The sequence below is a fragment of the Tenrec ecaudatus genome, chromosome 11 (assembly GCF_050624435.1).
Source record: "Tenrec ecaudatus isolate mTenEca1 chromosome 11, mTenEca1.hap1, whole genome shotgun sequence".
NCBI lineage: Eukaryota > Metazoa > Chordata > Mammalia > Afrosoricida > Tenrecidae > Tenrec > Tenrec ecaudatus.
The window spans coordinates 48,419,398-48,446,761 of NC_134540.1; the positions used below are offsets into that span (position 1 = coordinate 48,419,398).

Here is a 27,364-nt window from a genome sequence, read left to right on the forward strand (position 1 = left end):
TGCTGCTTTCCCAAGCAGGATGACCTTCTCCAGGGCCTGGCCTCTCCTGACACCATGTCCAAAGTACCCCAGACCAAATTATATAACGACAAAGAAGATGGGGGTGAGGGGTGAGGAAGGTAAATGACTTAGACGAAAAAAGGTCAGTCTGAAGATTCTTGGGGAGTCCGTGGTGTACTACCTTGAATGTGCCTGATCTCAACTGAGGACTTGGGGAGGTGACAGAGGACCCCATAAGATGATGACTTTTTCCGAAGGGTCCACACATAAAGGCATCAGCCACTGGAGACGCCAGAGGGACGGTTTGGGTGGTTTTGTTTTGTGAGCAACATTGACTTCATTCTTTCTCTTGAAGACCGGGTGTGCCTCGGAGTACTGGTGCTCCCCAGGGTGTGCAGCGGCTGTTTGGAGATAATCACTGGCCTTTCTTCCCAGGCACTACTGGGTGGACTCCAGCTTCCAGCCTTTCGATTTGGAGTCAAGTGTGTTAACCACGTGCCCACCCAGAAATGGCCCAGATAGAGGATGGAAAGAAAAGAATTGTTCCGTTAAAATTTCCAATGGAAGAGATTATCGCTATCGCTACCCCCAATACCATGAAAATCTCTGGATGAGCTAAACGAACAGGGCCCTGGCAGCAGTGTGAAGTGCCAGGAAGGGAATGAAAGGCTGTGTAAACTCCTGCATCCTGAGAAGAATTTACCTCTAAGCCCCGCTTTGAAACTCTCTTCTATTCCCTGCGCTGCTTCCTTGGCATCTCTCTAGAGGTAATATTTTATCCAGGAAATAAGAACAGGTCGCTATGTTTACAAAGTAATAAAGAAAAGAGAAGATCTCTCAGACATTAAGAAAATCATTCTTTCCCAACCAAAATTAAGCATACAATTTAGAAGACAGTCAAACATATATTCCTAAAAAGGTTTTTTTTAAAGTAATCAAAGCTAAATTGAACACAAGCCAGTTGCTACCAAGTCGACTCAGACTACTGCCACTTCCTGTATCTCAGAAGACAACTGATCCAGAGGGCTGGTAGCGGCTCAGACCCCGGAGTCCATCTCTAAGCCTTTCTTTTTAAGTTCCTCTGAGTGGACTTGAGCCTGCAACATTTCAGTTAGCAGCCAAGTGTGTTAGCAATTTGGGCCACTCAAGAATTCCAAAGATAAATTAGAGAAGAAAAAACAAAGAGAGAGAGAACTTAAACTATAAACCCAGCTGCAAGGTCAAGGATCTGGTTAATAGGAATCCCATTGAGAGAAAATAAAGTGGAATGAATCAAATAAAAAATAGGGCCAGAAAATATTCTAAAAGTAGATTTGATTTTCCCAATTGAAAATGAATAAAAAGGACCAGTGCATTAAGGCACATAATTACTATAAACTTTTTATTTTACTTTAAAATAAGTTATGAAGATATTCCATGTAGGAAATGAGGAAAGCCCCATACAAGGACAGAGACACAGATGGTCTTGAATTTGTCAGGAACGAATACACAAAGTCAGAAGAACGATGCTTGCAAAATTCTGAAGGGAAATAATAATTATTTTTTTATTTCTGATACAATTCAGTGCAACTGCCAGCTAAGTGCAAGGGCTCCGTGTAGGGCATCCGTGATGTGTCAGAACTCAGGCATGTTTAAGACCCACATATCTCCTCTGGGAAAGCGAATCCATAATGTGCTGCAGCAAAATACAGAAATAAAATGAAAAAAAAAATAGAAGACATGATATCCAGAAAACGGAGGACCCAAGACAAAAAGCAATCAAAGCCATTCCCAAGATGACACTGAAGCAGTGGTACTCGTCCTTGGCTGCACATTAGAATTTCCTGGGGAGCTTTTTAAAAACGCTGGTGTCCAGGCCACAATGCATCAGGATCTCTGGGGGAGAGACCCAGAGGCCAGTGTATTGTAAAGCTCCCTAGGCGATTCCAGCTGAGAAGCACGAGGCTTCCTACTCCCGTGAAGAGGGACAGTCCCAGACACCCACAGGGGCAGTTCTACCCTGTCCTGCGGGGTTACGGTGAGTCAGACCAGACTCACTGGCAGCGAGTGCAGTGACTCCAACGTGCAGACCAAGTTGAGAACGACTGTGTCCGAGAGAAGTTCCAGAACAACAGCTATATAGCAAGCCCAAGACGACCAGTCCAGCCAATCCAGGTTAAAGCAAGGTTTAAGAGGAGCCTAGGAGGGATGTTTCTGCAGAAGAGCAGGGGGCGAGGGGGAAGGAGTAGACTAGGAATCAGAAAATTACCTAAGAGGCACAAGAAAGAAAACCGTGTGGTCATTTGCATCATGACAGTTTATACAACAGTCACAAAAGAGTCCTCCTAATTCAAGCCGGTGAGCTGAAGACAGGAGTAGAGATGGGTGTGAGGCAGTCATTGCCCAGGAACCAAGGAGGGTGAGCTGCGTCCACAATCTGGAAAAGACTGGGAACATGATGCCCCTCTTCAGGAGTTTCCAAGACTGGGGTGGTGGGGGTGGGGGGTGGAATAAAACCGCTCTGTTGGCACCTTGAGATGAGCCCCTTAAGACTCACTGTGGTCTTGCCAGAGCCAGGACTGCCGGACAGACGCGTGTCGTGTTGGGACTTTAACTCGATGGTCACTTGTTACAGCAGCAGTAGGAAACTAACACAGGGATTTTAAGTACTGGGGCGGGAGTTGAGCTGAGAGATGCCAGGGACAAGCGCCTTTCAGTATCATTTGGTTGACATGGGAAGAGCGGCCATTTTACACGTGCTAAAAATGAAAACAATTAAGCATCCGGGGTGATGCAAACGGGAAGATACAGCTAGAGAGAAGCGTGAGCCATCGCTCGATGCTCAGTGAGCATTACGGCGCAGGTTCTCAGAGTCTTCCACACTTGTATAAGCTAGGACGCTGAGCCGCTGGTCAGTCTGCAGACCCTAGGAGACCGTTGCGAGCTGAGGCCAGAAAGACAGGGGCAGAGGTCAGAAAGGACGTTGTGCTTAAGCAAAGGGCTTTTGACTTTGTCCCTGAAGAGGTTCCAGGGAAGTACTAAAGGGGTTGGGGCAGTGGCGCACCCGGATCGTGTATTCATTTAAGTATTATTCTTGGGGAGAGAGGGAGTCTTTATTTGGGATACCCCAAGTTTCTGTCGAGGATGTTGAAAAAACTTTTGAATGGAGAATGGAGATGGTTGAACAATATGCTAAACATAATTAATGCCACTGAACTGCACGTGTGAGGAATGATGACACCCCAAATGCTTTGTGACACAGATATTGACCATATTCTATATGCATAAGTACACAGAAATGACCCATACATGCAGGAGCTCTGGCGGTGCAGAGCATGGCCGCAAACCGAAGGTTTGACTATTTGAGCTCAACAACTGGACTGTGAGGCAGGCTCCGTCCACAAGGTGCTGCTGTTTGGTGCCGTTGAGTCAGTTCTGGCTCACAGCAGCCCTGTGAAGGCACAAAGGGTAGCCTACTCGGAAGCCTTGTGGGGAAGCTCCATCCCACTAAAAGGTCACTGTTTTCCAGAATCAATGGGATGGAAATGGAAATCCACATACCCCACTGTTGCTGTTTGTGCTGGGCCTCACTTAGTCAGTTCCAATCCACAGCCATCTTATTGACAACAGAACCAAACCATGCTGGGTCATTGTGCACCATTATGCTCACACCCACTGCTCTGTTGGGGCTGCTCTAGCCATCTCTTTCATTGATTGTTTTCCCTTCTTCAAGGACCCTCTACTTGACCAATCAGGAGGTCCTTCCCCAGGCACTGGTCTTCCTTGACAACACCCCCAAAGTATGTGGGACGAATTCTCACCAGCCTTATTTCCAAGGAGCCTCTCGCTGGTTCGGCCAGCAGCCTGTGGCACAGTGGATGCTCTTCACCAAACCCTAGACCAAAGGCATCACTTTCCCCCCCAATCTTCTGTATTCCTGTTCACCTTTCACATTCACACGAGGTGACTGAAAACACCCTAAAATACCCTGGCTTGGAGCAGGCGCACATTAGTCCTCAGTGGCATCTCTGCTTGTTAAGAGTTTAGAGAGCTCTTTGAAGCAGACTGTCCCATGCAGTGCGGCCTTTGATTTCTTCACGCTGCTTCCAGGCATCCAAGCAACAGGAAGTTCTTGACCACTTCAATCGTTTCCCACTTATCATGATGTTGCTTCTTGGTCCAGCGGTGGTGCGTTGGGCTTTCTTTATGGGGAGGTATAATCCACACTGAAGGCTGAAGTCTTGGAGCTTCTGCAGCAAGTGCATCAATTGCTCTCCAATTTCACTAAACAAAGTTGTGTCAGCTGAGTATTAAAGGTTGTTAAATGAGCTTTCTTTCCATCTTGATGCCATGTTCTTTTCAATAGAACCCTGTTTTGGGGGGATTATTTTTCAGTATAGAGATTGAATAATTTTGAACACAAGAATTAGAAAGGACAGAGTGTCCCCTTGTTCTGTTTTGTCTCTCGGTATATGTAAAAGTTCTAATGAGTAAAATTAAATGTTCTGGAATTCCCATTTTTATTAATATTATCCATAATGTGTTATCATCCACACAAATGCCTTTGCAAAATCAGTACTTGTAAACACAGATAAACACAGGTATCCTCTGCCTTCAGCCAAATTCCATCTAACGTAAGAAATGGTGTCTGTTGTTCGACAGCCTCTTTTAAATTTCCCTGGATTTCCAGCAGTTTCCTGTGAACATCCTGCTGCAGCCATTTTTAAATTATCTTCAGCAGAATTTTACTAGGGTTTGATAGTAATAACATTGTTTGATAATTTCCATATTCCAGTGGTTCACCTTGTTTTGGGGTAGGCACAAATATGGATATCTTCCGCTCAGTTGGCTAACTAGTTATCTTCCAAATTTCTTGACACAGATAAATGAGGGCATCTAGCATGGTATGTGTGTGGAGACAGCTCTGTGGCATTCTGTCAATTCCTGGAACTGTGTTTATTGCCAACGCATTCAGTCCAAGCTGAAATTTACCTTGAAATCCCTCTGGTTCACATGCTACCTCCTGCAATGGTGGAGCATTGCTTGATCCGCTCTTCTGGTGCAGTGACTGTGTATCCCTACTTCTCTCCATGCCTCCTGCTGGCCATGCACTCGGTTTGGATTCAGAGAGATCCTTAAGGACGAGTAAGACTGCTCCATCAGCGTGCCAGGATTGCATCTGTCTCCCATGGTGATTTCAGACTGCTGAGATATATAGCTATAGATACAGGCATATATATATGTACGTAGATAAAGACATATATATGTATGTATATGTGTATGTATACATATAATTGCTAGTAGATAATAGTTTGAATAGGGCTGGGGTAGACAAACCAGAAACTTGGAAACCATTCTGTTTACAAGTTTTGATAATGACACTACTCATTGATGATGGCTGAGGACCGTATAATGATGCTAGTATCTCCACCTGTACGCATGCACGCGCATGCGTGTGCACGCACCGCAGAAAGAACACTATTAGTTCATGTGTAAGCACACTAGATGTACTCTTTGTCTACACTCACCTGGAATAATTTTGTTGTCTTACTTATGGGTGGATAAAAGCTCCTTAGAAAACTTACTTCCATCAAGTCAATTCTGACTTCTGGCCACCCGACAGGGCAGGGTAGACCTGGCCCTGTGTGTCTCCAAGACTACACATGCTTATGGGAGGAGAAAGTCTCATCTTATTTGAGACTGATAGGTGGAGAGTATTTATTAAATTCCCAGCTGACCATGGCAAATCCCCACTAAATAAGAAAACGGCAAGACCGATTTTCTTGGCAATGTTTTATTATGTATTAAAAAATTTAAATTATGAATATCAGACCCTTGTAGAGCTCATTACACCCCATACAGATGGTTTCATACAATGTCCATGTCTTATGCATTTATCACAGCCAGAGGCAAACTTCAGGTGCCTTCTTTCCACAAAGAAATGGTGTCCTGCACAAAAGGGCAGTATGCACGCTTGTTTGTACGACCGCAGAAGTGGTTACCCAGAGCACTCTCTAAGGAGCTCTATGCATATGGATTAGGCAGAAGGAGAAGAGTTTAATATGGATTTTTTTAAAGTCAGTTAAAGATAATGAGCATGAACAAATTATTTATAGTTTGGTGTCAAAATGGGAACATCTATTGCTTGCAGCTCATGAGGGTCCAATCCTGCTCCCCAGAGTCTATTAATAGCTCTGAGGAGTGTGTGACTAATGCACTAATCAATCCACGGAGCGCACAGCTCCAGGAGATGTTGCTTATACTTTGGACAACAATATTAGAATTCAGGATGATCTTGTTAAATTGAAGGAATGAGCCAAAATAACTTGAGCAAACACACACAGTACTGCCAGTTGTTTCTAATCCTAAGGAGTCAGGAAGCCCCCAAAAGGAAAGCCAGACCATCCTGGCCAATTTCCCCATTGGTCAACCTGCCTGTCCAACTTGTGTCCTCTTGTCCCGTGGAGAAGACATGGAGACAGGGAGAAGGCCTGTCACTTGCAAAGGACTCCCCTCCACTGTCTGCACCTTTCCCCAGAGGCTGCTCTGAGTGGGGAAAGATGATAGCGTTCAACTGGTGGAGGCCACATGTTCAACTTCAATGTTGGCTGACTACATTAGAAGCAGGCAAGGGAGTTACAAACCAAGAATACAAAAATGTTTGTAAATGAAGTATAATGACCTTTCCCTAAGGAAGGTTTCTTTCTGGTTTAAAAAAAAACAAAAACCAGGAGGACTGGAGGCAAAGATCAGGTTTTTCTAACAACTAACAGAATGAGTCAGAATTGGCTCAAGGCCAGTCAACGAGTGAGTAAACTTAATATTTACTACCTGCCCAAACCCTGAAAGGATTAAGCTTTTAAAATATTAAACCTATCCTTTCTTTTCTACTCTCCATTCCTGAAATAATCTTTAATGACTTTTATTTTCTTGCCCCCAAGGAGCCATCCATTCAAGAGCAGTGGTCATTCAGTGGTATAATTCTTGCCTGCCATGAAGCAAAGCCAGGTTCAAGTCCTGGACAGTGCGCTCATGCACAGCCATCGCTCATCTCTAAATGGAGGCTTACATGTTGCTATTATGTGTGGGATACAGAAAGATTTCTCCCACATTGTCTCCCCTAAATATATGCCAACCTAGCTGCTTGCTACACATGGAAAATGAATAGGCTTGAAGGTCAATGAGAGTAGGTCAGAGGTTATTCTCCCTCAAGGTTATCAGTCATCTAGAGCAATCAGACTATATAGTCGGTCCCGCCCTAAGGAGGGCCCACCCCCTTCTGATAAGAGCCCAGGGAGGTCAAACCCACTGGGGGGGGGGAAAGGTTAGGCTGCCATCATGAACCTAGGGTCCGCCCTTCTTGTCACATGTCTACCCCTAGTCCCTCCCCTTCCTATTACATCCTTAGCTCACCCCCTCTTGTTACGCTTATGCCCATTGTCTAGCCCCCTCCTATTGCTTGTATTGCCTATGCTACAACCCCTTCCTGTGGCGTGAGTCTTTACCTGTAATTAGGAGGCATGGACACCCAATAAGAGATATAAGCCCTGGTTAGCAATAAATCGCTCTCTCTCGCCCCTGCAATTACTACCATCCACAGCATCACATGGATCACCAAGTAGGGCTGAGGTGAGCTTGATACCATGAAATGTGTCCAACTCCTTTATTTTACTCTCTCGTATTATTCTCCATGACTTTATTTCAATCTGTATATATCTTAACCGTACAATTGTGCTTCCTGAACCCGTGATTAGTAGCGGTGGCCTAGCCTCCCCCACAGTTATGGGGTAGAGATATCACTGGGGCTTCCCAAAAGGGAAGAAATGCCTAGTGATGTGCTCCCCCAAATCAGTCAAAGAGAACCCTCTGGCTCACAGTGGTGGGATGCCAGCTAATCACAGGAGCAGGCAGCATGCTGTTCCATCCCATCGTGCACGAGGCAGCTGTGAATCGGAGTTGACTTGATTGCTGCTAACCACCACCACCAAGCCCAGCCCATTTGACTTTCTTAGCATGAGTCGGACTTTCATTCTCATCTCCATCCTCCCAAACATCCTTCCAGGTCAACACTTCATGGTCCCTCGCCTAGACTCATGCACAAGCCTGTGGGAGGTCTCTGGCCCTTTTAGATCTATCTTTCACATGGTGGCTAGAGGACTTGAGCTGGACTTTAAAGATGACCTTGAACTCTCCCTGTTTAAACTCTTTCAGCCCTTCCCAGCACTTACAGAAAGATGTGCAAGTGCTTCGATGTGGTATAGGAATTTCTTCCGGAGCCCTGGTTTTCTGCCAGGGTACCATCAGCTCGCTTCCTGAAGAACGTGTGGTGTGTGTGGTATTTCTGTAGGTCCCAACGTCTAGGCAGTGCTACTAGCATTTAGTGGTCAGGAGGTGGAGATACTAAACGCCCCGCAGTACCAACGACAGCCATACAAGGAAGCACCGTCTTACCAAACGGCCCCTCGAAAAGCTGTCTCACCATGGAGAAAATGCTCGGAATGGGTTCTGCCTATTTCTCCCGCCTTCCAGCTCATTTCTCCCGCCTTCCAGCTCATGCCACCAAACGAACTATAGTGCCACAAAATTCCTGCTCTCCAGCACAGGGTTTCTCTTGCCTTTTTATCCTAAATCTTGATTTTGTGTCTTGATTTTTTTCTGATAACTGGAATGGATGTCTTCACCTTAGTGATGCATCTTTTAAGATTTATTTCAGCCTGGAAACACAGGGAATCCAGGACAGACAAATCCCTCAGGACCAATAGTGAAAGTAGCAATACCAGGAGGGTAAAGGAAAGGTGGGGGGGAAAGGGGGAACCGATTACAAGGATCTACATATAATCCCATCCCCGGGGGGACGGACAACAGAAAATTGGGTAAAGGGAGACGTCAGACAGTGTAAGACATGACAAAATAATAATAACTGATGAATTATGAAGGGTTCATGAGGGAGGGGAGAGCAGGGAGGGAGGGGGAAAATGAGGAGCTGGTACCAAGGGCTCAAGTAGAAAGAAAATGTTTTGAGAATGATGATGGCAACAAATGTACAATTGTGCTTGATACAATGGATGAATGTATGGATTGTGATAAGAAATGTACAATCCCCCAACAAAATGATTTAAAAAAAAAGATTTAACTCAGCAACTGGGGTCTTAAAAGTTTGTGAGTGCAACCATTGGCCTCCTCTATGCAGATGAAGAGGCAAAGGGATAAAAGACTTGCAGACAAATGGTCCAATGGACCTAATGGACCATGCAAACACTATTTTCCCAAACCAGAAGAACTAGATGTTGCTCCACATCTGGGGTAGGCCAGGTGGACTAGAGAAACAAACCCAATGATACGCACGTATGTGTAAGAGAGAGCTTTATATCGAGAGGTAATTCTCTCTCAACACAACATCCCAGCCCAATCCAACTGCAGTCCAGAAGCTTCATTCCCTCTGCAGACTCATACAGTCACTGTGCAGTGATGGAGAATGCAGGAATGCCACAAGCCCATGGGTGCAGTCATGTGGATTCAATGTCAGGAGAAGCATCCCAGGACTCCTGCAGCGATCAGGGTCAGCAAGCAGGAAGGTCAAGGCAGAGAGAGAGGGAGGCCATGCCCACAAGGAGGCACCTGACTGACAGGTTGACTGCCACGCTTACCACCTTTACATATCAAGTTGACATAAATGGATGTAACTACCACATTATCCTACCAACTGTTCTGCCTTCTGGCACAGAAAAACGTGGAAACAAATTCAAGATCATAAAAGAGACCAGGCTTACCGGCCAGATGGAAATAAGCGGACCCTACCATGATGATTCCCCTTGGCTACCCTGCAGGTCTGGGACTGAATTTACTCTTCTGTTACAATAATCAACCATCTATAATAATAATTTTGAAAAGGCAGCAGTTACCCAAGAACAGAGTTCAGAGGGTTAGGAAAGAAAGAGGAATGGAGGCAGGAAACACAGAAGGAAGTGCTTCCACTGAGGGCCCATTGAGGGGATGAGAAGGGGTGAGCAGACATGTGTACTAATGGTTGAATGTAAAATCGAGGGTCTACACTGCAAACTTAATTCACAATAAAGCATGTTTTAAAAAAATATGTGTCTGCTCAGGTGTTACCTCAGCCAAGAAGTGTTTTCACATATAGAAACAGAACCCGATTGGTGTCTTTTAATGGTTACGTTTTCTCTCTGGTGATGTATTTCTTTCCCATAAGGAGCTCTAGTGGCGTTCCGGGGCCATTGGTGGCCTGCCAAGCGCAGGATCAGTGACCCTCGGCTGCTCCGTGGGAGAAAGACGTGGTTTCGGCGCCTGTAGGGAGCACAGCCTCCGACCCTCGGTGCAGGGCTCACTGTGGGTCACAGTCAACTCCGTGGCAGTAGTTTTGTTTGTTTCATTTGGTCAGGGGTGGAGGAGGAGTTTAAGGCCATCGTGCTTTCTGATTTGGATATATCCGATGTGCGCCGCCCTTCGTTATGATGTTGAGCTTCTCCTTCGCCCAACTGAGGGCTTTCAGGGCAGAAATGGTATATGAAACTCAGTACAACTTACATAGATAGGAAAATGTAAGGGAAGGATGGATGTTTGTGTGGGATCAAGGAGAGTTTCAGAAGGTGATGGCTGGGCAAGGTGCCCACAATGAAATAAGATACATAGTCATTGTTTTGTAGCTAAGCTAATATTTGAGATCAAAGTTCCCTCACAGGTCGTCTGCCTCTCAGTCACACGCCATACTCTCACAGGCCACTCTAAGGCCACATCTGCCTTCCCCCGAGCTACGAGTGACAAGGGCCAGGTTCACTCTCTGTTCACCGTGGTGGGACAGTTTCAAAAAGGACAGGGGGAATGGCTGCCCAACATGACTAGCCGAATCAATGTTACTGAATTTCATATATTAAACAATGTAGAACTGGCCAATAGCTCTGTTTTTACCGTGTTTAAAAAGAAACTTCCAGAGAGCACCCTGCACGGCGTTCCACTTACCCATGTTGAGGGTTGCGGGTCCCGAGGAGAGGTTGGACAGGCGCTTCTGTTGGGGAACTCTGTGTCCAGTTGGCTCAAGAATTCAGCAGTTTTGCTACCAGGAACACAAACAGGTGTTAGTGCTTTCCTTAAAAAGATACCCGTCATTGTTATCATGCCTGTGGACAATAGCCTAGACCTTTCTTGAGGGATGACTTAAAGCGTCCGACTTAGAACATAAGGGTATTAGGTTAAGAACATCATCTCATAGGAAATCGGACGTAAGGCTATTATTACCAGGACGCATTATTGAGGAAGATTAAGTTTGAGAAACAGGACACTGTGTTTGTGATGCGCGAACCTGTGATTTCCACTCCGGGTTACTGATATGGAGATAAATACTGCGTTCGATTCCACAGTCCAGGGTCCTCATCCTGTCTGGACATTTGCAGCTCGACACTCGGACGGCGCGTGAAGCTGTGGCACCTCCACCCACACCTCTAGGAGCATGACTGCTTTCTCCCGGTGACCTCATTGCCCACATGGTTTTGCCTCATCAACCCTCTGGTCCAGCAGCTCAGCATCATTCGCGGCTCCGTGCTCTTGGGATTCTAACAGCAGAATTGGAGTCTCTCTCTTCAGACACACCCACACATTTGCATTTGCCTTAAGGGACGGCATGGGCTTCCTTCCATGAGGAACAAGAAACTGCTGGCTTGGTCTGCATTTCTGACATGTCCTTTGAGCTTTGAAAGGCAGGTCTAGAGCTGACCTCAGTTTTAAAAAGAAGCTCATTTCCCCCTTAAAATGTCAAGCCATCAACCCCCTTTCCCCTCTCATCTACGCCAAGCACGCTGTCAGTGTTGTGTGAATCCACTTCGACTCACCACACTGCCGCAGGGCGTCTCCTGGGCTGTAATCTTTTCAGACAGATCCCCAGACCTTTCCTCGCCAAGGCCTGAGTCAGTTGGCATCGGTGGATGGACCCAGGATTGACAGTGGCTGCAACCACGGGCTTAAACATAACAACCAGTGGGAGGATGGCAGCCGACCAGCAGTGCTGGTTCTGTTGTCCAGATGGTCACTATGAGGAGGCGCCGAACCACCACCTTCTGCAGCCCGCACCCCATCTGCCTCCTGCCTCCTCCTGTCTCTCCACTCTCCTCTTTTCAGCCTAACGATCAGATTCAATGTAGCTAGACTGTAGGACATAATCATCCAAAGAAACAACACCACCACCAAAAGTTCTGGAAAAAAATAAATGGCATCCAGTAAACAAACAAACAGCATAAAATCAAAGAAGTAGAAATTAAACAGCGAATGCCGGCATCACTTCAAATGACTACTTAGGGAGAAGACAGAGCACGGTTCTTGAACAAGGTCAGGAGCTTGAGCTGTGAAGGGAAGGGCTAAAGCTGAGCGGATGCATCTAAGCCAGAAAGGAGAAGACCGGCGGTTGAGACAGGCAGCAAGTCCATTTGTCTAGGCTTGCTTATCTTGCCCGGAGTAGACAAGGAGACTAATGAAGTCGCAGAGCCTGGAAGCTGCCCCACTGCCGGGGTCTTTATGAAGTCATCCGTCAGAAGTGTGAAAGAAAGAGGATTGCTGGAAGTTTGGGTGAGATTGCTTAATATCCTCAGCTGAGCCCAGGTCTGGGGGGAAAGCAATGAGAAAGAAACACCGTGTGATAAGCCCAGAAGGAACCTCAGGCCACGAACCTGAAGGCACTCCCATGGTGCATCATGACCGCTACTGCTGTGCCATACGCAAACATGGCTGGGCAGCTAGCCACCAGCGTGACCTTCGTGTCAATCACCACTCCCTGCCCATGCCACGAGATTGAAGCCTGGTGGCTGAGCCACAAGACTGCCAGAGGGATGCCAGCAGGGCCCTGATGGGAATGGAGAGTTCTATGGGTGTAAGTGGAACTGTATTTCCCCTAAAGCAAGGTTTCCCAAAGTGGGTGAAACTGCCCCTTGGGGCCCTCAAATGGTCCAGGGGGGCTGCAAAAGCAAATGTTGCTATTGTTCGGTACCCTTGACTCAGTCCTGACCTATAGCGACCCTTTGTACAACAGAAGTAAGCGCTTCCCAGTCCTACACCATCTGCAGTTATTCCTGTGTGTCGTAAGCCCATTGTGGCAGTCACTCTGTCCGTCCATCTGGTAGAATAGATTCTTCATTTTTGCTGCCCCTCTACTTTACCAAGCAGGGTGTCCTTTTCTAAGAACTGGTCTGATCATGTGTCCAAAACACAGGAGATGAAGTCTCTCTACCCTTGCTACTAATGAGCACAAGCAGATACCTATACTTTATCATGGAATATCGACTACTTAGCTCAACTAGCCTAAGAACTCTGCACGTTACAAGATTGTTTTTCTTTTTTTTACATTTTATTAGGGGCTCATACAACTCTTATCACAATCCATACATATACATACAAGGTTTTAATTGCCAATAGGTGCTGAGGAACTATATTGCCCCTGAAAAGGGGCTGACAAGCCAAATACGTTTGGGAAGCCTATGTCCTAACGTCTACGTTAAACTCCTAACCCCTATATCAATGACTAGGTCCCTTGGGGGTATAAAGAGTTTATACTTGGCTATTAATGAGGTGACTCAAAACCATCCGGCAGTTCTGTGGAAGAAAGGCCTGGCGACCTGTTTCTGTATAAGTACCGCGTGCTAGCCGATTGCACCACTGGAGCTCCTGGGACCGGTTTCTGTAAGGAACACAGCTGCAAAAACCCTCTGGAGCACTCTATACTGTAGCACACCGGGTCACGTGAGTAGCCCCATGACAATGACTTTGGATGTGGGACCTGTCAGTGTGAGCCTGCCTGGAAAGAGGGCCCTTCTTTTGCTCTGCTGATGATGCCATGCAGTGCAGGCTGGGTTCTAACTCAGCAGTTCTGAGTTAAAAAAAAGACCACAAGAGTCACAACACAAACGTAAGAGAAAGATACCGTAGGAAGATGCACACATGGCAGATCACGCGACAAGCCCAGTAACACCAGGGGTTGACAGCTACCAGAAGATGAAATTGGAACTAGGGGCCTTCTCTTAAAGCCATACTTCGAATTTGGACTTCAGCTTCCTGAACTATCAGGATGTAAATTTCTGTTCTTTAAAGCCACTGATATATGGCATTTTATGATTGTTATTATCACAGTCCTATGTAACTCACAAATTCAAAAATAAGCCAAGGCCCAAGTTACCTGCCTGTATTTTCTATTTTTTTCCCCTATTATTAACCCAGCCTCTGGTATGAAACATAAATTTCATGCACTGGCAGAACTCAATTGGTATCACTGTAAGTAATTATGGTGATTACTTATAAAACACAGGCTCCCTTTGAGGGCAAAACAAGAGTTTCCTCTGGGGGAAGGTCAACTAGACAAAGCACCCTAGACTCTAGCACTATGAGTGACGTTTTCCCTTAGATTGTCTTGCTGTTTATCACCACAGTGTCTTGCTACTTATTGGGGTGGGCATGGGGGCTCTTCCACTTTGTCATTCTGGCCCAGGGACAAATAAAGGACTCCTCCCTTTAGTCTCTATAAAGTTAATGATGAGCCACCAATCACTTAGACTGATAAGAGTTTACACATGTTCATCTTATGATCTGAAGGGTCCCTCATGATTGATCTTATGGCTGAGTTCCTACTGGTTTATCCTAAAAGATTTCTTCAATATAACCTCCCTTCAACTTAGCAAAATAGTGGCAGAGGTTGATAAATATATGTTCATCAACATTCACATTATCCTCTTCTTCCTGGTCATACAATTTGACTACATTTCCCTTGTAGTGGTCATGTGATTGGGTCTTAGCCAATGAAATGTGAGAGAACGTAAGACGCACACCCTTCTAGGACTAACTTATAAACTCCCAAGCATGCACTCCTATAGCTTTCTCTCCTCTAATTGAGTGGAATGGAGACAGGTCCCAGGGCAAGCTTGGAAGCCAGGTACTGAAGGTGGTAAAGCTGAGATCAGTTTTGATCCTTGAATAGTTGAGTAGAAGAGAGTCTCCACTCAACCCATTGACCTGTGACTTACATGACTCAGTGGCAGTGAGCTGGAGCTATACGAGTAAGGCAGGGGGGAGGGGCGGGTGCATGGTGCATAAGCTAGTATACATTTTTGGATCTATATATTACAGCAAATTAAACCTAGTGCCATTAAGTTGATTCCAACTCATGGAAACCCATATAGGTTTTCTAAGGCTTAAATCTTTACAGAAGCAGGAAGTCTCCTCTTTCTCCAATAAAGCAGTGGTGGATTCAAAATGCTGACACAATGAGGTTAGCAGTCCCATGTGTAACCAACCACACCACCGTGGTGCCTTATTACAGCCTTTGGACCATTCTAAATAATACGGCTGCAACATTGGGCCCAGACATAAGAATCATGGTGAGGATGGGGCAGGACCAGGCAGTGTTTTGCCCTGCTGTACACACAGTCATTAGAGTTGGTCTTTGTGTGTACATAGGGTCATTATGAGTCATGACTTAATGGCACCTAATGACAATAACAGCAAAAAGATGTGGAAGGAAGAAGTCACGGTCACAAAGGTAGAAAACAACAACAAATAATAACAACATGATCTATACGAGAGAAATATTTCTCAATCTAGGTGATCAATTCCTAAAGTATATTAGAAGAAGCCATTAAGAGATGAGAAAAAATGAGCAAACAGACTATCAAAGATGAAGTTAGGATCTTAGCCATTTTCAAACCTTGGACGTTGGAGAAAACTTAGAAGACAGGGAGAACCAATGCATGCTTGATGTCTCCTGTGAAGGCCAAGAGCATACAGATGTGCACGAACCTCTCCCAAGACCACGCAAATCTGGTCAAGAGGTAGGGTGGGAGGTCTTCAGGATAAATTGCATTGTAAGAAATCAGGAAGAGGGAAAAAAAAGATATGACTCATTCTACTGAAATAGGATGGTATTTTAAACTCTGTTTAATGGAGATCCTCAAAACTGAAAATGACTCTTTTGGAAGAACAAAAAAGATTGGAAAAACCAGAGATAGTGAACAGGGTGTATCTGTCAGTTTAGTTCAGTAACCCAGAATTGCAGAGGCTAAATTTTTGTAACATTTTTTAAAACATTAAAAAATATATAAAAGAACTGAAAACTTATCAATTGTAGGAGTTTGAGAGCTAGTCAGGTGCATGGAACTCATCACAGGAGGGTCGTCAGATGCTGAGCACCTTTCTAACTCGTGAGCCACAGCCTCCACTGTGGAGCCATGACAACACAAAAGGAAATGTAATGGTAATATGACAACTGCTATCTTAATTACCACTACACTCTTAGTTTTTTAGAGGTGGTCTGGTGGCATAGTAGGTTATAAGATGGGCTGCAAACCAGAAGTTCAGCAGTTCAACATCACCATCCGCTCCTTCAGAGGACGATGAAGCTTTCTACTTGCATAAAGACTTACAGTCTCAGTTCTACCGTGTCTTCTAGGAGTCAGAGTGCACTTGATGGTCGTGAATTTGGTTCTCTTATCTTAGGTATCTGGTGCTGATGTAACAGAAATGTCACAAATTGGGTGGCTTTAACCAAAATAATTTTATTTTTTCACAGTTCAGGAAGCTAGAAATCTGAGTTCAAGGTGCTGGCTCTAGAGTAGGGGTGGGAAATGTCTGGCTTGAAGGCTGCATGGAACCCTCAAGGGTCATCAACACCAGCTAACAGCACATGCCTCCCTGAAGAGAAGCCCTGTCAGCCATCACGTGAGGAGTCAGTTTATGAAATGTTTGGCTAAATATAGCAAGCTAATTTTTTAAGTCGCTAATTTTGTGTGGCCTGAGAATGCTGCTATAAAGAGCCAAATGGCCCCTGGCAGAAAAAGTTTCCCTACCCCTGATGTAGAGGAAGGCTGTCTCTGTGTCGGCTTGGGAAGAGGATCTGTATCTCCTAACATTCAGCTCCTAGGCCATCTCTACATAGCTTGGCCTCTCTTCCCCCCATATTTCTCTGCTCCCTTGTTTAATCTCTTTTCATAGCTCAAAAGAGAGGAACCGTTCTGAGTAAAGACCTGCGGCCCATGGTGAAGATGACGCCTCCTGAGCGGGAGGACACTCAGAGGACCAAACAGCTGGCTCCAAGGCCTGACGTGGAGCAGGCTCACACCTGGTGCATCTGCGGAGCAGCCCAGAGAACGAGAGAAGTAAGTGAAGCTGAGACCAGGAAGCAATACGGGGCAGATCAGACAGGTGCGCCCAATGCTGGGGTGTTGGTCAACGAGGGTCTTTGGTAATCACCGATGATTCTTTCTTAGAATCTACCCCGGGCAATCTATGTCTCCTCCTGAGACCCACACCAGGCACCACTTGAGAAAGACAAAGAATAACCGGTGATCTCCACCAACCACACCTGGCCGCGTGCACTTGCCATGGTGGCTCGTCCGAATGGTGATGTGCTGCAGGTGATGGAGACGTGACACATCACAGTGCAAAGACTCAGACAGACTGAATGTCTTCATCATTTTATATCGATTACATGTCAAGATGATCATGTTTCAGGTACATTGGGTTAAATAAAATAGATTTTGAAATTAAAAATAAAAAAAGAGAGAAAGGAACTGTCTCTCGGCTTTAACACCATCTTGTTAGAAACCTGAACCACGAAAGCCACGTGGAGGAAAGGAAAATGTGCACACCGGTGCACACCGAAGAGCAAGAGAAGCAAGACGAGGCAGAGGTCCAAGTAAACCAGCGTGTGTCTCCTCCGAAACCACAGCTGCGGGACTGTGGAATGCCTGAGACCGGGACACTGGTGCAAGCTGTTGACTGCATGTACTGGCCAGAACGTCTATGGGTCTGCAACTTCCATCGCCATTCAGTCACCAAGCGCACCCAGGAGGCCTACCGGGCTCCTACTTAACCAGTCCAACGGTGATCCTTGGTTCTGGAATAGTTCTCAGTTGTGGCTCAATGTAAGGTGCACAGTAAATCATCTCTTCTGCTGTCTTAGCTGAAGGGGGGGGTGGACGGAGGACTACACTAATCCTGTCTAATTAAACGAGTAATGACATTGACCCATTCACAACTGACATAATAACCAGGGGCAAGCTATTGTTGTTAGGTGCTGTTTAGTCCGACCTGACTCATAGTGACCCTACATACGATAGACTGAAACACTGCCCAGTGCGATGCCATTCTTACACTTGCCCGTGTGTTTAAGCCCATCATTCCAACCACTGTGTCAATCCATCTTGTTGAAGATCTTCCTCTTTGCCATCGCCCTGCTAGTTTAGCAAGCATGATGTCCTTCTTCAGGGACTGGTCTCTCCTGACAACATGTCCAAAGTATGTGAGACGAAGTCTTACTATCATTGCCTCTGCATTCCTGCCATACTTCAGCTGCAACAGATGTTTATTCTTTTGGCAGTTTATGGGACTTTCAATAGGCTCTGCCAGCCCCATAATTCAAATGCCTCAATTCTTCTTTGGTCTTCCTTATTCAATATCCAAACCACAGGCACAGAAGTTAGAATTTACGACATATTTGGTGGTGGGAGGCGGGCACAATTCAATCTATCTCTCATACTGGTTTTCAAGCGATTTCTCAGTGCCCTCACTCGATCACCAACCTCCCCTGGGCCCTGTGTGCTTAGCCGGGAGCGCGCACGGCAGGCTGACCTCCTCTCACGGGTTCCCCATGGAAATCCATGAGACTGAGAGCCACAGGGGTTCAGATCGGGGTTAAGTGCCCACTGCCCTTGGGGTCACTGTGGGGACCAAGGAGTGACCTGCTGCAGCGTATCAGCTCCTGGCCAACACTGTCCTAGCACAGCCCGATGTCCTGGTTTTTAAAGGTAGCGGCACCATGCTGAACATTTTAAATGTGAAATTGTTCAGTGCCCATTCAAATTAGTTGGACACACTGTGGGCCAACGCTGTGCCAGCCAACAAACATCTCTGCAGGTCACTGTGTCCCAGAGGTCCACCAGAGTGCAACCAGCTGGCATTGTTTCTGCCTGTTGAGGTTGGTGCTGTTTTTAATGATCTGCCCTTTATATGCAGAGAAAAGGGAAAAAGAAGTCTAATCCGGCTCTAGTGTGGAAGAGGCGGGATTCAGTCATAGCCATTGCCCTGAAAACAACGACATACAGCATTCTGTTCTGTGCTTCAGACCACTGTTGCTATGTGAACATTTATCTATTTATCTGTTATCTGAGAATTTTCAGATACATAGAAAACGAGGGTCACTGTTGGTTTTTTTTCTTTTGTGAACATGTAAATGTTTCCTGGGCTCTCATTTCATCTTACTCATTGTGTCTCATCATTGCTTTTCATACATGGACACAAACCTATGTAGTTAAAATTACAAATGCAATTCACGGTAGCATTCGGTGTGAATGTAAAGTACAGTACCAGAGAGCTTCTTTCTATTCTATTAGTGGGAAGTGAATACTGTTCAGAATTTGTTTAGTCCCCTTGCATATTTTTCACTTTAACTATGCAGCAAACTTCTGTGTCTCCTGTCTTAAGTTAATATTTTAAATTATTATTCTATTCAAAACTGTTTGATTCCTTGAATACTGTCAAATATATCAGCTTAAAATAGAACATCTTATTTATTTAAAAATTTTAAAAGAAAAGAAAAACGGGATTTGTATGATGGGCATATAAAGAACTCTAACAAATTAAGTTTTTTTTTAAAAAAACACACCAATCAACACAATAGGGGGAGAAAAAACACAGGCAAACAGTAGAAACATAAACTTCATAGAGGAGAAACCCAACTAACAGCAAGAATCAAAAGAACAACCACAACATTGTTAAAAATAGCTAAGACTTACATAGTGTTTATTATTTGTCAGGCTGTTGCATATATTAACTTCACTAGAACCTCCGTAGGGTACTATTATCATCTACAATTTATGGAAGCCACTTGTTCAAGGTCACACATCTAATAAAGGTCAAAACCAGGGCTGGGCTGTGGGCAGCCCGATTCTTCCAAGTTCTAGCTTCTACACTGGCTGCCTCTCATGAGCACTATCCCTTTGAAAAGATGTTTATTCTCCCTAGTAATTGGGGACATGTAAATTAGAACAAGATACCATTTCACACCTGTCAAAATGGCAACCAAAAGAATGTTTTAAGTAATAAGTATTAACCTTGCCATATGCTAGGGGGGCGTCTAGTAGAACTAGTCCTCCTAGAAATTGCTGATGAGCAGGTCAAACGGTCTTCTGAATTTAGGTAACAGTTTGAGCTGAATATGTGCTTAACATCTAGGGGATTTTTTTGGCCTAAGCACCTAAGGAGACCTGAGCAAGGATTATCAATCTAGCACTGTGGGTAAGCATCTCTGAGAGAGAAAGAAGCAAGTGGGCGGAAGAGAAAGTGGGATGGGAGGAAGGAAAGAATTAGATCTACATCATGAATCTTGGGTGGTTAAATCTCAAGCACAATGCCCAGTGGGGGCAAGGGCATTAAGAGCAAGTTATACGAAACACTTAGAATTGGCAAATAGAGAGATCAGCGTTTAATGGCAGCTACCAATGATGGGAGGGACAGAGGAAAGGGAATTATTGCTTAAGAAACACTTGAGTTTGTGCATATGTTGAGGGGATATTTGGACATTGGGGAGGGTTACACACCATAGTCAAGGGAGTTACTGTCAGTGAGATCTATACATGTGGCATGGACTGAATTCTGACCCCAAAATAGGGGGAAACTTGACTGGGCCATGTGTCTCAAGGTTTAGCCATTTTATAAGGATGTAATTTGGCAGTTATATAATTATGCAGTCATCCACTATCATGTGATAAGTCCATCAGTTCTAAGAGTATTCCGTGGGATTAGGTCACATCCCTGATCTTATGCTAATGGTTTGTGAGCAGCTGCTAATCCAAAGGTTGGTAGTTCAATCGCACCCAGTGTCTCCATGGAAGAAAGGCTGTTGAACTGCTTCCACACTGATTACAGCCAAGAAGTTCCTCCACAGCAATTCACGTAGTAACACAAGAGGTCACCAGGACTCAGAATGGACTAAGGATGACCATCAGTTTCAGCAAAATTTTAACCAGATAGCTTGGTGGCTGATGCATTGTTTCAGTGCACTGGAAACGTTTCTCCAATACAAAGAGAAAAAAGCACACGCTGGTGCTCTTTACCAGGAAGAGGCTTTGCAGATGCCATTCTGAGGTCTATAGAGCAATGGGATCATCAGTGATATTTGTGAAAAACCACTGGGCTCAGGCTTTAGCATTTCTTCTAATCCGACTCAACTGGAGCAGAACCACAGAACCTGTGTTCCTTAGAAAGCATCCCTGGTGATCTTGAGAACTACTACAATACTCCAGAGGCATATTTAATATGCATAATTATCGTAGGTTCATGCAATTCAAACTGGTGAATAATTCATGGCATACGGCACATTTGGAAACACAACCTCTGTGTGTCTTTGGGACCATCTGTACACACACTATCTTACAGTGCATTCCACCTCAGCTTCCCTACCCTGAATTCCACCACCACGCAGTTGAGATGGTGAGCAAATAACCATTCTAACACTCGCGAGCGCATTCATTCGGGCAACAAATATTCCAGCGTCTCTGCAATGTGCTTCGGGATATAGGAAAATCTAGCAGGTATTTATTTTTCCTGAGCCTGCTCATACAACTGGGTGTGAAGAAAAGGCATTCATACAGCTTAAGCGTTGAAAGAGCCTACGTTAGTAACAGAGAGAGAAAATGTACTGGGATGAAAATGCAAATCCCATAGTCGAGCATCCTAAGAACGAGCAGTGTGGAGGTGGGGGACACACACATGTGAAATAGTAATATTGGGGGGAGCTTCATTTTGCACTTAATCATTATAATCAAATGAACTCACTGTAGTGTAAATGATTCTTCCCTCTCATTTTCACTAGTCTTCAATGCTTTCGTTTTTAATTAGAAAAGCAATACGTTAATGCAATTCTGAATATAAAAAATAGAAGGGTGTAAAGAATAAAAAGTGAAAGTCTTGCTTTATATTCCTCTCCCCCCTTCCTTCCCTGAAAGAAAACGCCCTGCACTGTCAGGTATGTGGTCTTTGTCCTTTGGCACTGGCTTCTATTCCTGTACGAAGATGTATCTCAGAAGACAGAGGAATGAGTCTAGAGTGGAGTACCTGGAGGGTGCCAACAGTTAACACACTACACTCACTGTGAACTGAAAGGTCGGAGATTCAAGTCTGCCCAGAGGTCCCCAAAAGCCAGCCATTGAAAACCCTGTGGGGCAGAGTTCTGCCTGTCACACATGCGGTCACCTTACGTCTCAGTCAACCGGGCAGCAACTGGTTTGCTTTTATTTGTTTGTAGAAGAGTTTTTCGGGGATGGCAGAAACTTCTAGCTGTTCTCTGAAAAGTGTTTCTCTATTCCTGACCACACCGCTGGACGACCTAGCCCAGCTGCTCTGGCAATGAGGTACGGCCTTAAATCCGATTTCTGGTCAAGGCAATGTGAGCAAAGTGATATGCTAGCCCTGAAATGGCTGCCTGAGCAGCTTACGACATGGTTCCTAACGCACATTCCACCTTCTCTGCTGGCAGCACCCAATGTGAGCTTAAAGATCATAGAATCAACATTTCCCCAAGTCTCTTAATGCCTGTGAGAAGCGTCAATCTGCAGACTCAAACACCAGCCCTGGGATCATTCTGTGAGAACGCGATAAACTGCTCCTTCAGCCAATAAGATGTGGGGTCCATTTTAGGGTAGCTTTCCCTAATATTTTATTTTGTTTTTCTGTAAGTGGAGACTATAATATTTTGTTCTTCAAATTGCTTTATTTCCTTAAGATTCTTTCATATGAGTGTGTGTATATATATACTTGTAATATATGCATCTTGTAATAGTTCCTTGTCAACTTGGCTGGGCTAGGATCCCCAGCTGTTTGGAGTTAATGTAAACAAATCCAGGCTGCTCTTTGTAGCAAGGCAAAACCTTACTCAGGTCATAGCCTAATGATGTCTTCTGGGGGTATAGCCTATACATATGTCTATCAATAGACCCTCTAAAAACCCACCCGCTTCTCCCCTTGCTGATGAGGATCCTGCATCTGTTGCCATCTCCCTCCAACTCTTTGATCTTGAGCCCAAGGACTATCATATTGCCTGCCCACCCTGAGAGCTATCAGCACCTACCATATTGCCCACTGATCCTGGGAGCCATCAGGGCCTAACATCTGACCTGCAGTAATGCTTCTGCATTCACCTCTTCTGGTCTTCCTCCTTTGTTGTCCTGCTTCCTGGTTCCCTCGCCACAACAGCTAAGTGAGTTGGAAAGGGCCACAAGCTTAGTATGGGATCCATGGCTTTGAGCCAGATTGGCCTTGCTCATTCTGTGTCTGTGTGGGCCATTCCCTTGATTTAAAGTTCTTTCTTTTTTTTTAAATTTTTTTTAAAGTTCTTTCTTGTACATATAAGTGTCAATGGTTTTGCTTCTCTAGATAACACATCTTTGGGGGAACAGGGTAGCATTTCATAATATAAATGTCAAAAATATTAACCATTCCTATCAATGGATATTTACATTTTTTTCTGGTGAACATCCTGGTATTTCCATCTTTGTGTATATGCATAAGTATTTTTCTAGGATATATACCTAAGAATCAAATTCTTTTCTAGGATTCTTACACTTTTTTAAATATTATAAATAGGCTCTGGTGGTACAGTGGTGAAAGCACTCAACTACTAAGTAAAAGGTCAGTAATTCAAACCCCGCAGTCCATCTGGGCTGACGGGAGAAAGATGTGGTAATCTGCTTTCATGACGACTTACAGCCTCATCAGACCAGTTTCACAGAGCCAGCAGAACCCCCAACACTGGCCTCTGGTCCCTCTTCAAGCCTAGAACTGAGCACCTTTTTTATCAGAGCAACCCAGAGGCCCACGAGGTAGGTGAACGAGATCGCCAAGGAGAAGCACACTCCCAGCAACCAGCAAACTCAGGAAACCAAAGTGCCACGTTCGCCCAGGACAGAGCTCAACGGCAGGAAAGACGGACAGATGAAAACAGGGGACTTGGAGGAAGTAGGGAGAATGCTATTGCATTATAGGGTTTGCCACCAATGTCACAAAACGCCATGTGTATGAAGTATTAAACAGGAAAACCAGCATGCCCTGTACACTTTCACCCAAATCACAATAAAAAGTTACAGTCTTGTGAACCCCATGGGACAATTCTGTTCTGTTCTGTCCTATGGGGTCGCTATGAGTCACAATTAACAGTGGGCAGGGGGTTATGCTTATAAACAGACATACATGTTTAATCCGTGCTTGATTGTACCAAGCTAATCTATACCAGGGTTTGGCAAACTGCCACAATTGAGCCATGTGAGGCTCTTTTGGTATGTGCATGTGGCCTGAAGTAAAGTTGCAGAACTTTTAAGGAGATTATTCAATTATCTTTAATTGAATATATAGTATCGAATCAAATATGTACTGATATAATATTTCATTATATTTAAAGGATATATATAATGGTGATTTATTTGTGTGTCTACACATATATCTACGGCTCTCAATTCTTAAATTGTGAAGGAAAGGATTGGCTCTTTCACCCAAAAGCTTGCCACCCCTGACCTATCTCAGTGTACATTTTCACCAAAAATTCATCATATGAAGGTGGCAATCCCAAGCCACAGTACTAATCCCACTCTAGAACAGAAGCCAGGACATGAGTGAGAAGCAGGTGCAATTTGAATAAGTCTGTGGTCAGTACCAATGTTCATTTCCTGGTTTTGCTAATGGGTTCGTGGTTACGTAAGAGACGACCTGACGGGAAATTAGGTGAAGAGTTTTGCAGAACATCCTGTGTTCTTTATGCAGCCACTTTCTGAGTTAAAAATAATTTCAAAATGAAACCTTTAAAGAGAAAATGTCTTCCTCGCTTTTATGCATTTCCTGAGACCCGACTATCCCCTGGAAACAGTGCTTCTTCCCAAGTCCCCTAAATGAAGCTTCTTTAATTTCTCAGGCTTCATCTCCCTCGGGGCTGTGGAGTGGAACACACGGTCTCTCTGTTTCCTGGCTGCTTGCCAGGTCATTACGAACACCTCTTCTCTCCCGTGGAACTACCTGCTCCCATGTCACGTGCATGCATCAGAACAAACCGCCTTCTTTCTCCTCTCTCTGGTCAACCACTTCTGATTTACTAAAGACTTCAGCCTCCCTCTCTCCCTTACCGACTGTCAGCAGCATAGACTTTCTATACCCTCTAAAGCTCTCATTTCCTTCTTATTCGGGTCATTTGATTTGTCCATCATGCAAAAAAGCTTCATTTGGATTTGTTTAGCTCTCTGACTGTGCATATGCCTTCAGTGGTTTCAGAGGAATTTTTTGCTGCTCAATAAGGAGAGCATGCCTGAGCATGTCCTAAAGACATTTAGCACACATGGAACCAGCAGAGGTCCTGCTGCCATTTTGTTGTTGTTTTGGACAAACTCATGAGAATTTAGGGCTCACAGCATAGACCTCTCGAAGTTGCCTGAGCACAAACCATATGCAGACTTGGGGTGCTTTACCAAGCTTCTTCATGTAAAGGTAAACAATTCTATTATTGGGATCTCAAAACAACCTAGTTGTGTTTGTGTAGGATAGCCTACAATACAAGGCAGCCTATGCCCGTAGTTCAGACACTTCATCATCTTGAAAACCTCTACACAGGGTCCCTGGAAGAAGTAAAAGCACTCCTTTTCTTGTCTTCCTCATCTCCACTAACTCTCTTCCTCTTGGCCTGAGCCACCCTCTTAGGGATACCCCCTAGATATTGTCGGTGATCCATGGCCTCCTTCCAAAATATCAAATCACAGTTTCCCAAACTTGGACACAATTCTCTGTGATCGCATCATCTCTGCTCAAGCACTTCTGCTATGGATTGAACGGTGTCACCTCAAGCGTGTGGGGAGAGGGTTTTCTTTGATATGTTAAGAAGACTGTATCAGTATAGAGTACATCATAAACTTAATCATGGTGGAGTGATAAAAAGAGACAGAGGCAAGGCAGCCCAGGTAAGAGGAGACAAGCTCTCTCTTGGATGAACCTAGAAACCCAGGAACTTCTCTTACAAGAAGCTGAAAATACAAAGAAAGCGCCTCCCTCTAGAGCCACATGCCAAATTTGAACTCCAGTCTCCTGAACTGTCAGAAAACACAGTTTCTTTCTTTACAGCCACCCATTTGTAGTTTCTGTTACCAACAAAACAAAGACCCAGTGCTATTGAGTTGATTCGAACTCACAGAGCAGGGTAGAACTGTCCGCAACTGAACCTTTGGGTTTCTGAGTTTTTTAATCTGTAATTACAGGTGTAGACAGCCTCATGCTTCTCCTGCAGAGGGGCTGGTGTGTTTGAATCACAGGCCCTTGGTTATCAGCTCAGTGGGTACCCCACTATGCCAGCAGGGCTCCTTAAGAAGAGTCTCCCACTAAAGGCAATTTTCCAGTCTCTTCAGAACTCTCTTATGTCAACTCCTGTCTACCTTTATTTCATATACAGCTAAATGCAATAGTGCATTATTAGAAGTCTTCTTTTTATACAGTTCCATTTCCTTTCTCTCTCTCTCTCTCGCTCTCTCTCGCTCACTCTCTCTCGTTCTCTCTCTCGCTCTCTCTCTCTCTCTCTCTCTCTCTCTCTCTCTCGCTCTCTCTCCCTCTCTCTCGCTCTCTCTCTCGCTCTCTCTTGCTCTCGCTCTCTCTCGCTCTCTCTCTCTCTCTCTCTCTCTCTCTCTCTCGCTCTCTCTCGCTCTCTTGCTCTCTCTCGCTCTCTCTCTCTCTCGCTCTCTCTCGCTCTCTCTTGCTCTCTCTCGCTCTCTCTTGCTCTCGCTCTGTGCGTGTGTCCATATTTACCTGGGAAAACTCCAACTCCAAATAAAATCAACCATCTGCCTTTTCTGAATCTGTACCAGCAGAGGTAAAGCAAACCTAGGAGAAATAAATGTGTTGGAGGTGGGAAATATGCAGAGGGTGTAGGAGAGGCGAAGTGTGGCCTCACGAGACCACTAATTCCAGCAATGCCCGGTAATTCTCCTCCAGGTCACTCAAAACTTCACTGCATCGATGGACGACACCATAATCAATGGAGCTAAGTCAAAAGCTTATCTCTTTGAATTTTAAAGCAACTAACTTTTGATTAAATATATTTAATTATTCTTTGAATTTTTTTGCTGTTAATCACTTCCTTCTATTTATTGGCGTTTATTTTATGGTTATAATTCCAGCTTGCTTAGTAAAAATAGTTAGTTCTTTTCTTTCTATTTGTTTGTATTAATACTTTTGAGACTACATCTTTGAAAGATCTTTTTCCACTGTAATATATAGGCTTTCATTTCTAAGCGCCCTGATAGTGCTGTTGGCTAAGCACTGGATAGTAAGCTGTACTATAAAGCAGACTGTTCAAACTCACTAGTCGCTCTTCAGGGGA

General features: G+C 44.7%; 1 protein-coding gene across 2 annotated transcripts in view; it reads right to left on the minus strand.

Moving 5' to 3' along the window:
* EPSTI1 (epithelial stromal interaction 1) overlaps window positions 1–27,364 on the minus strand; it is a 152,081-nt gene that overhangs the window by 49,227 nt on the left and 75,490 nt on the right. For both annotated transcript variants that reach the window (XM_075563031.1, XM_075563030.1), the window contains exon 7: window positions 10,957–11,050. In XM_075563031.1, coding sequence (XP_075419146.1) covers window positions 10,957–11,050 — 94 coding nt within the window. The remainder of the gene's footprint in view (window positions 1–10,956; window positions 11,051–27,364) is intronic.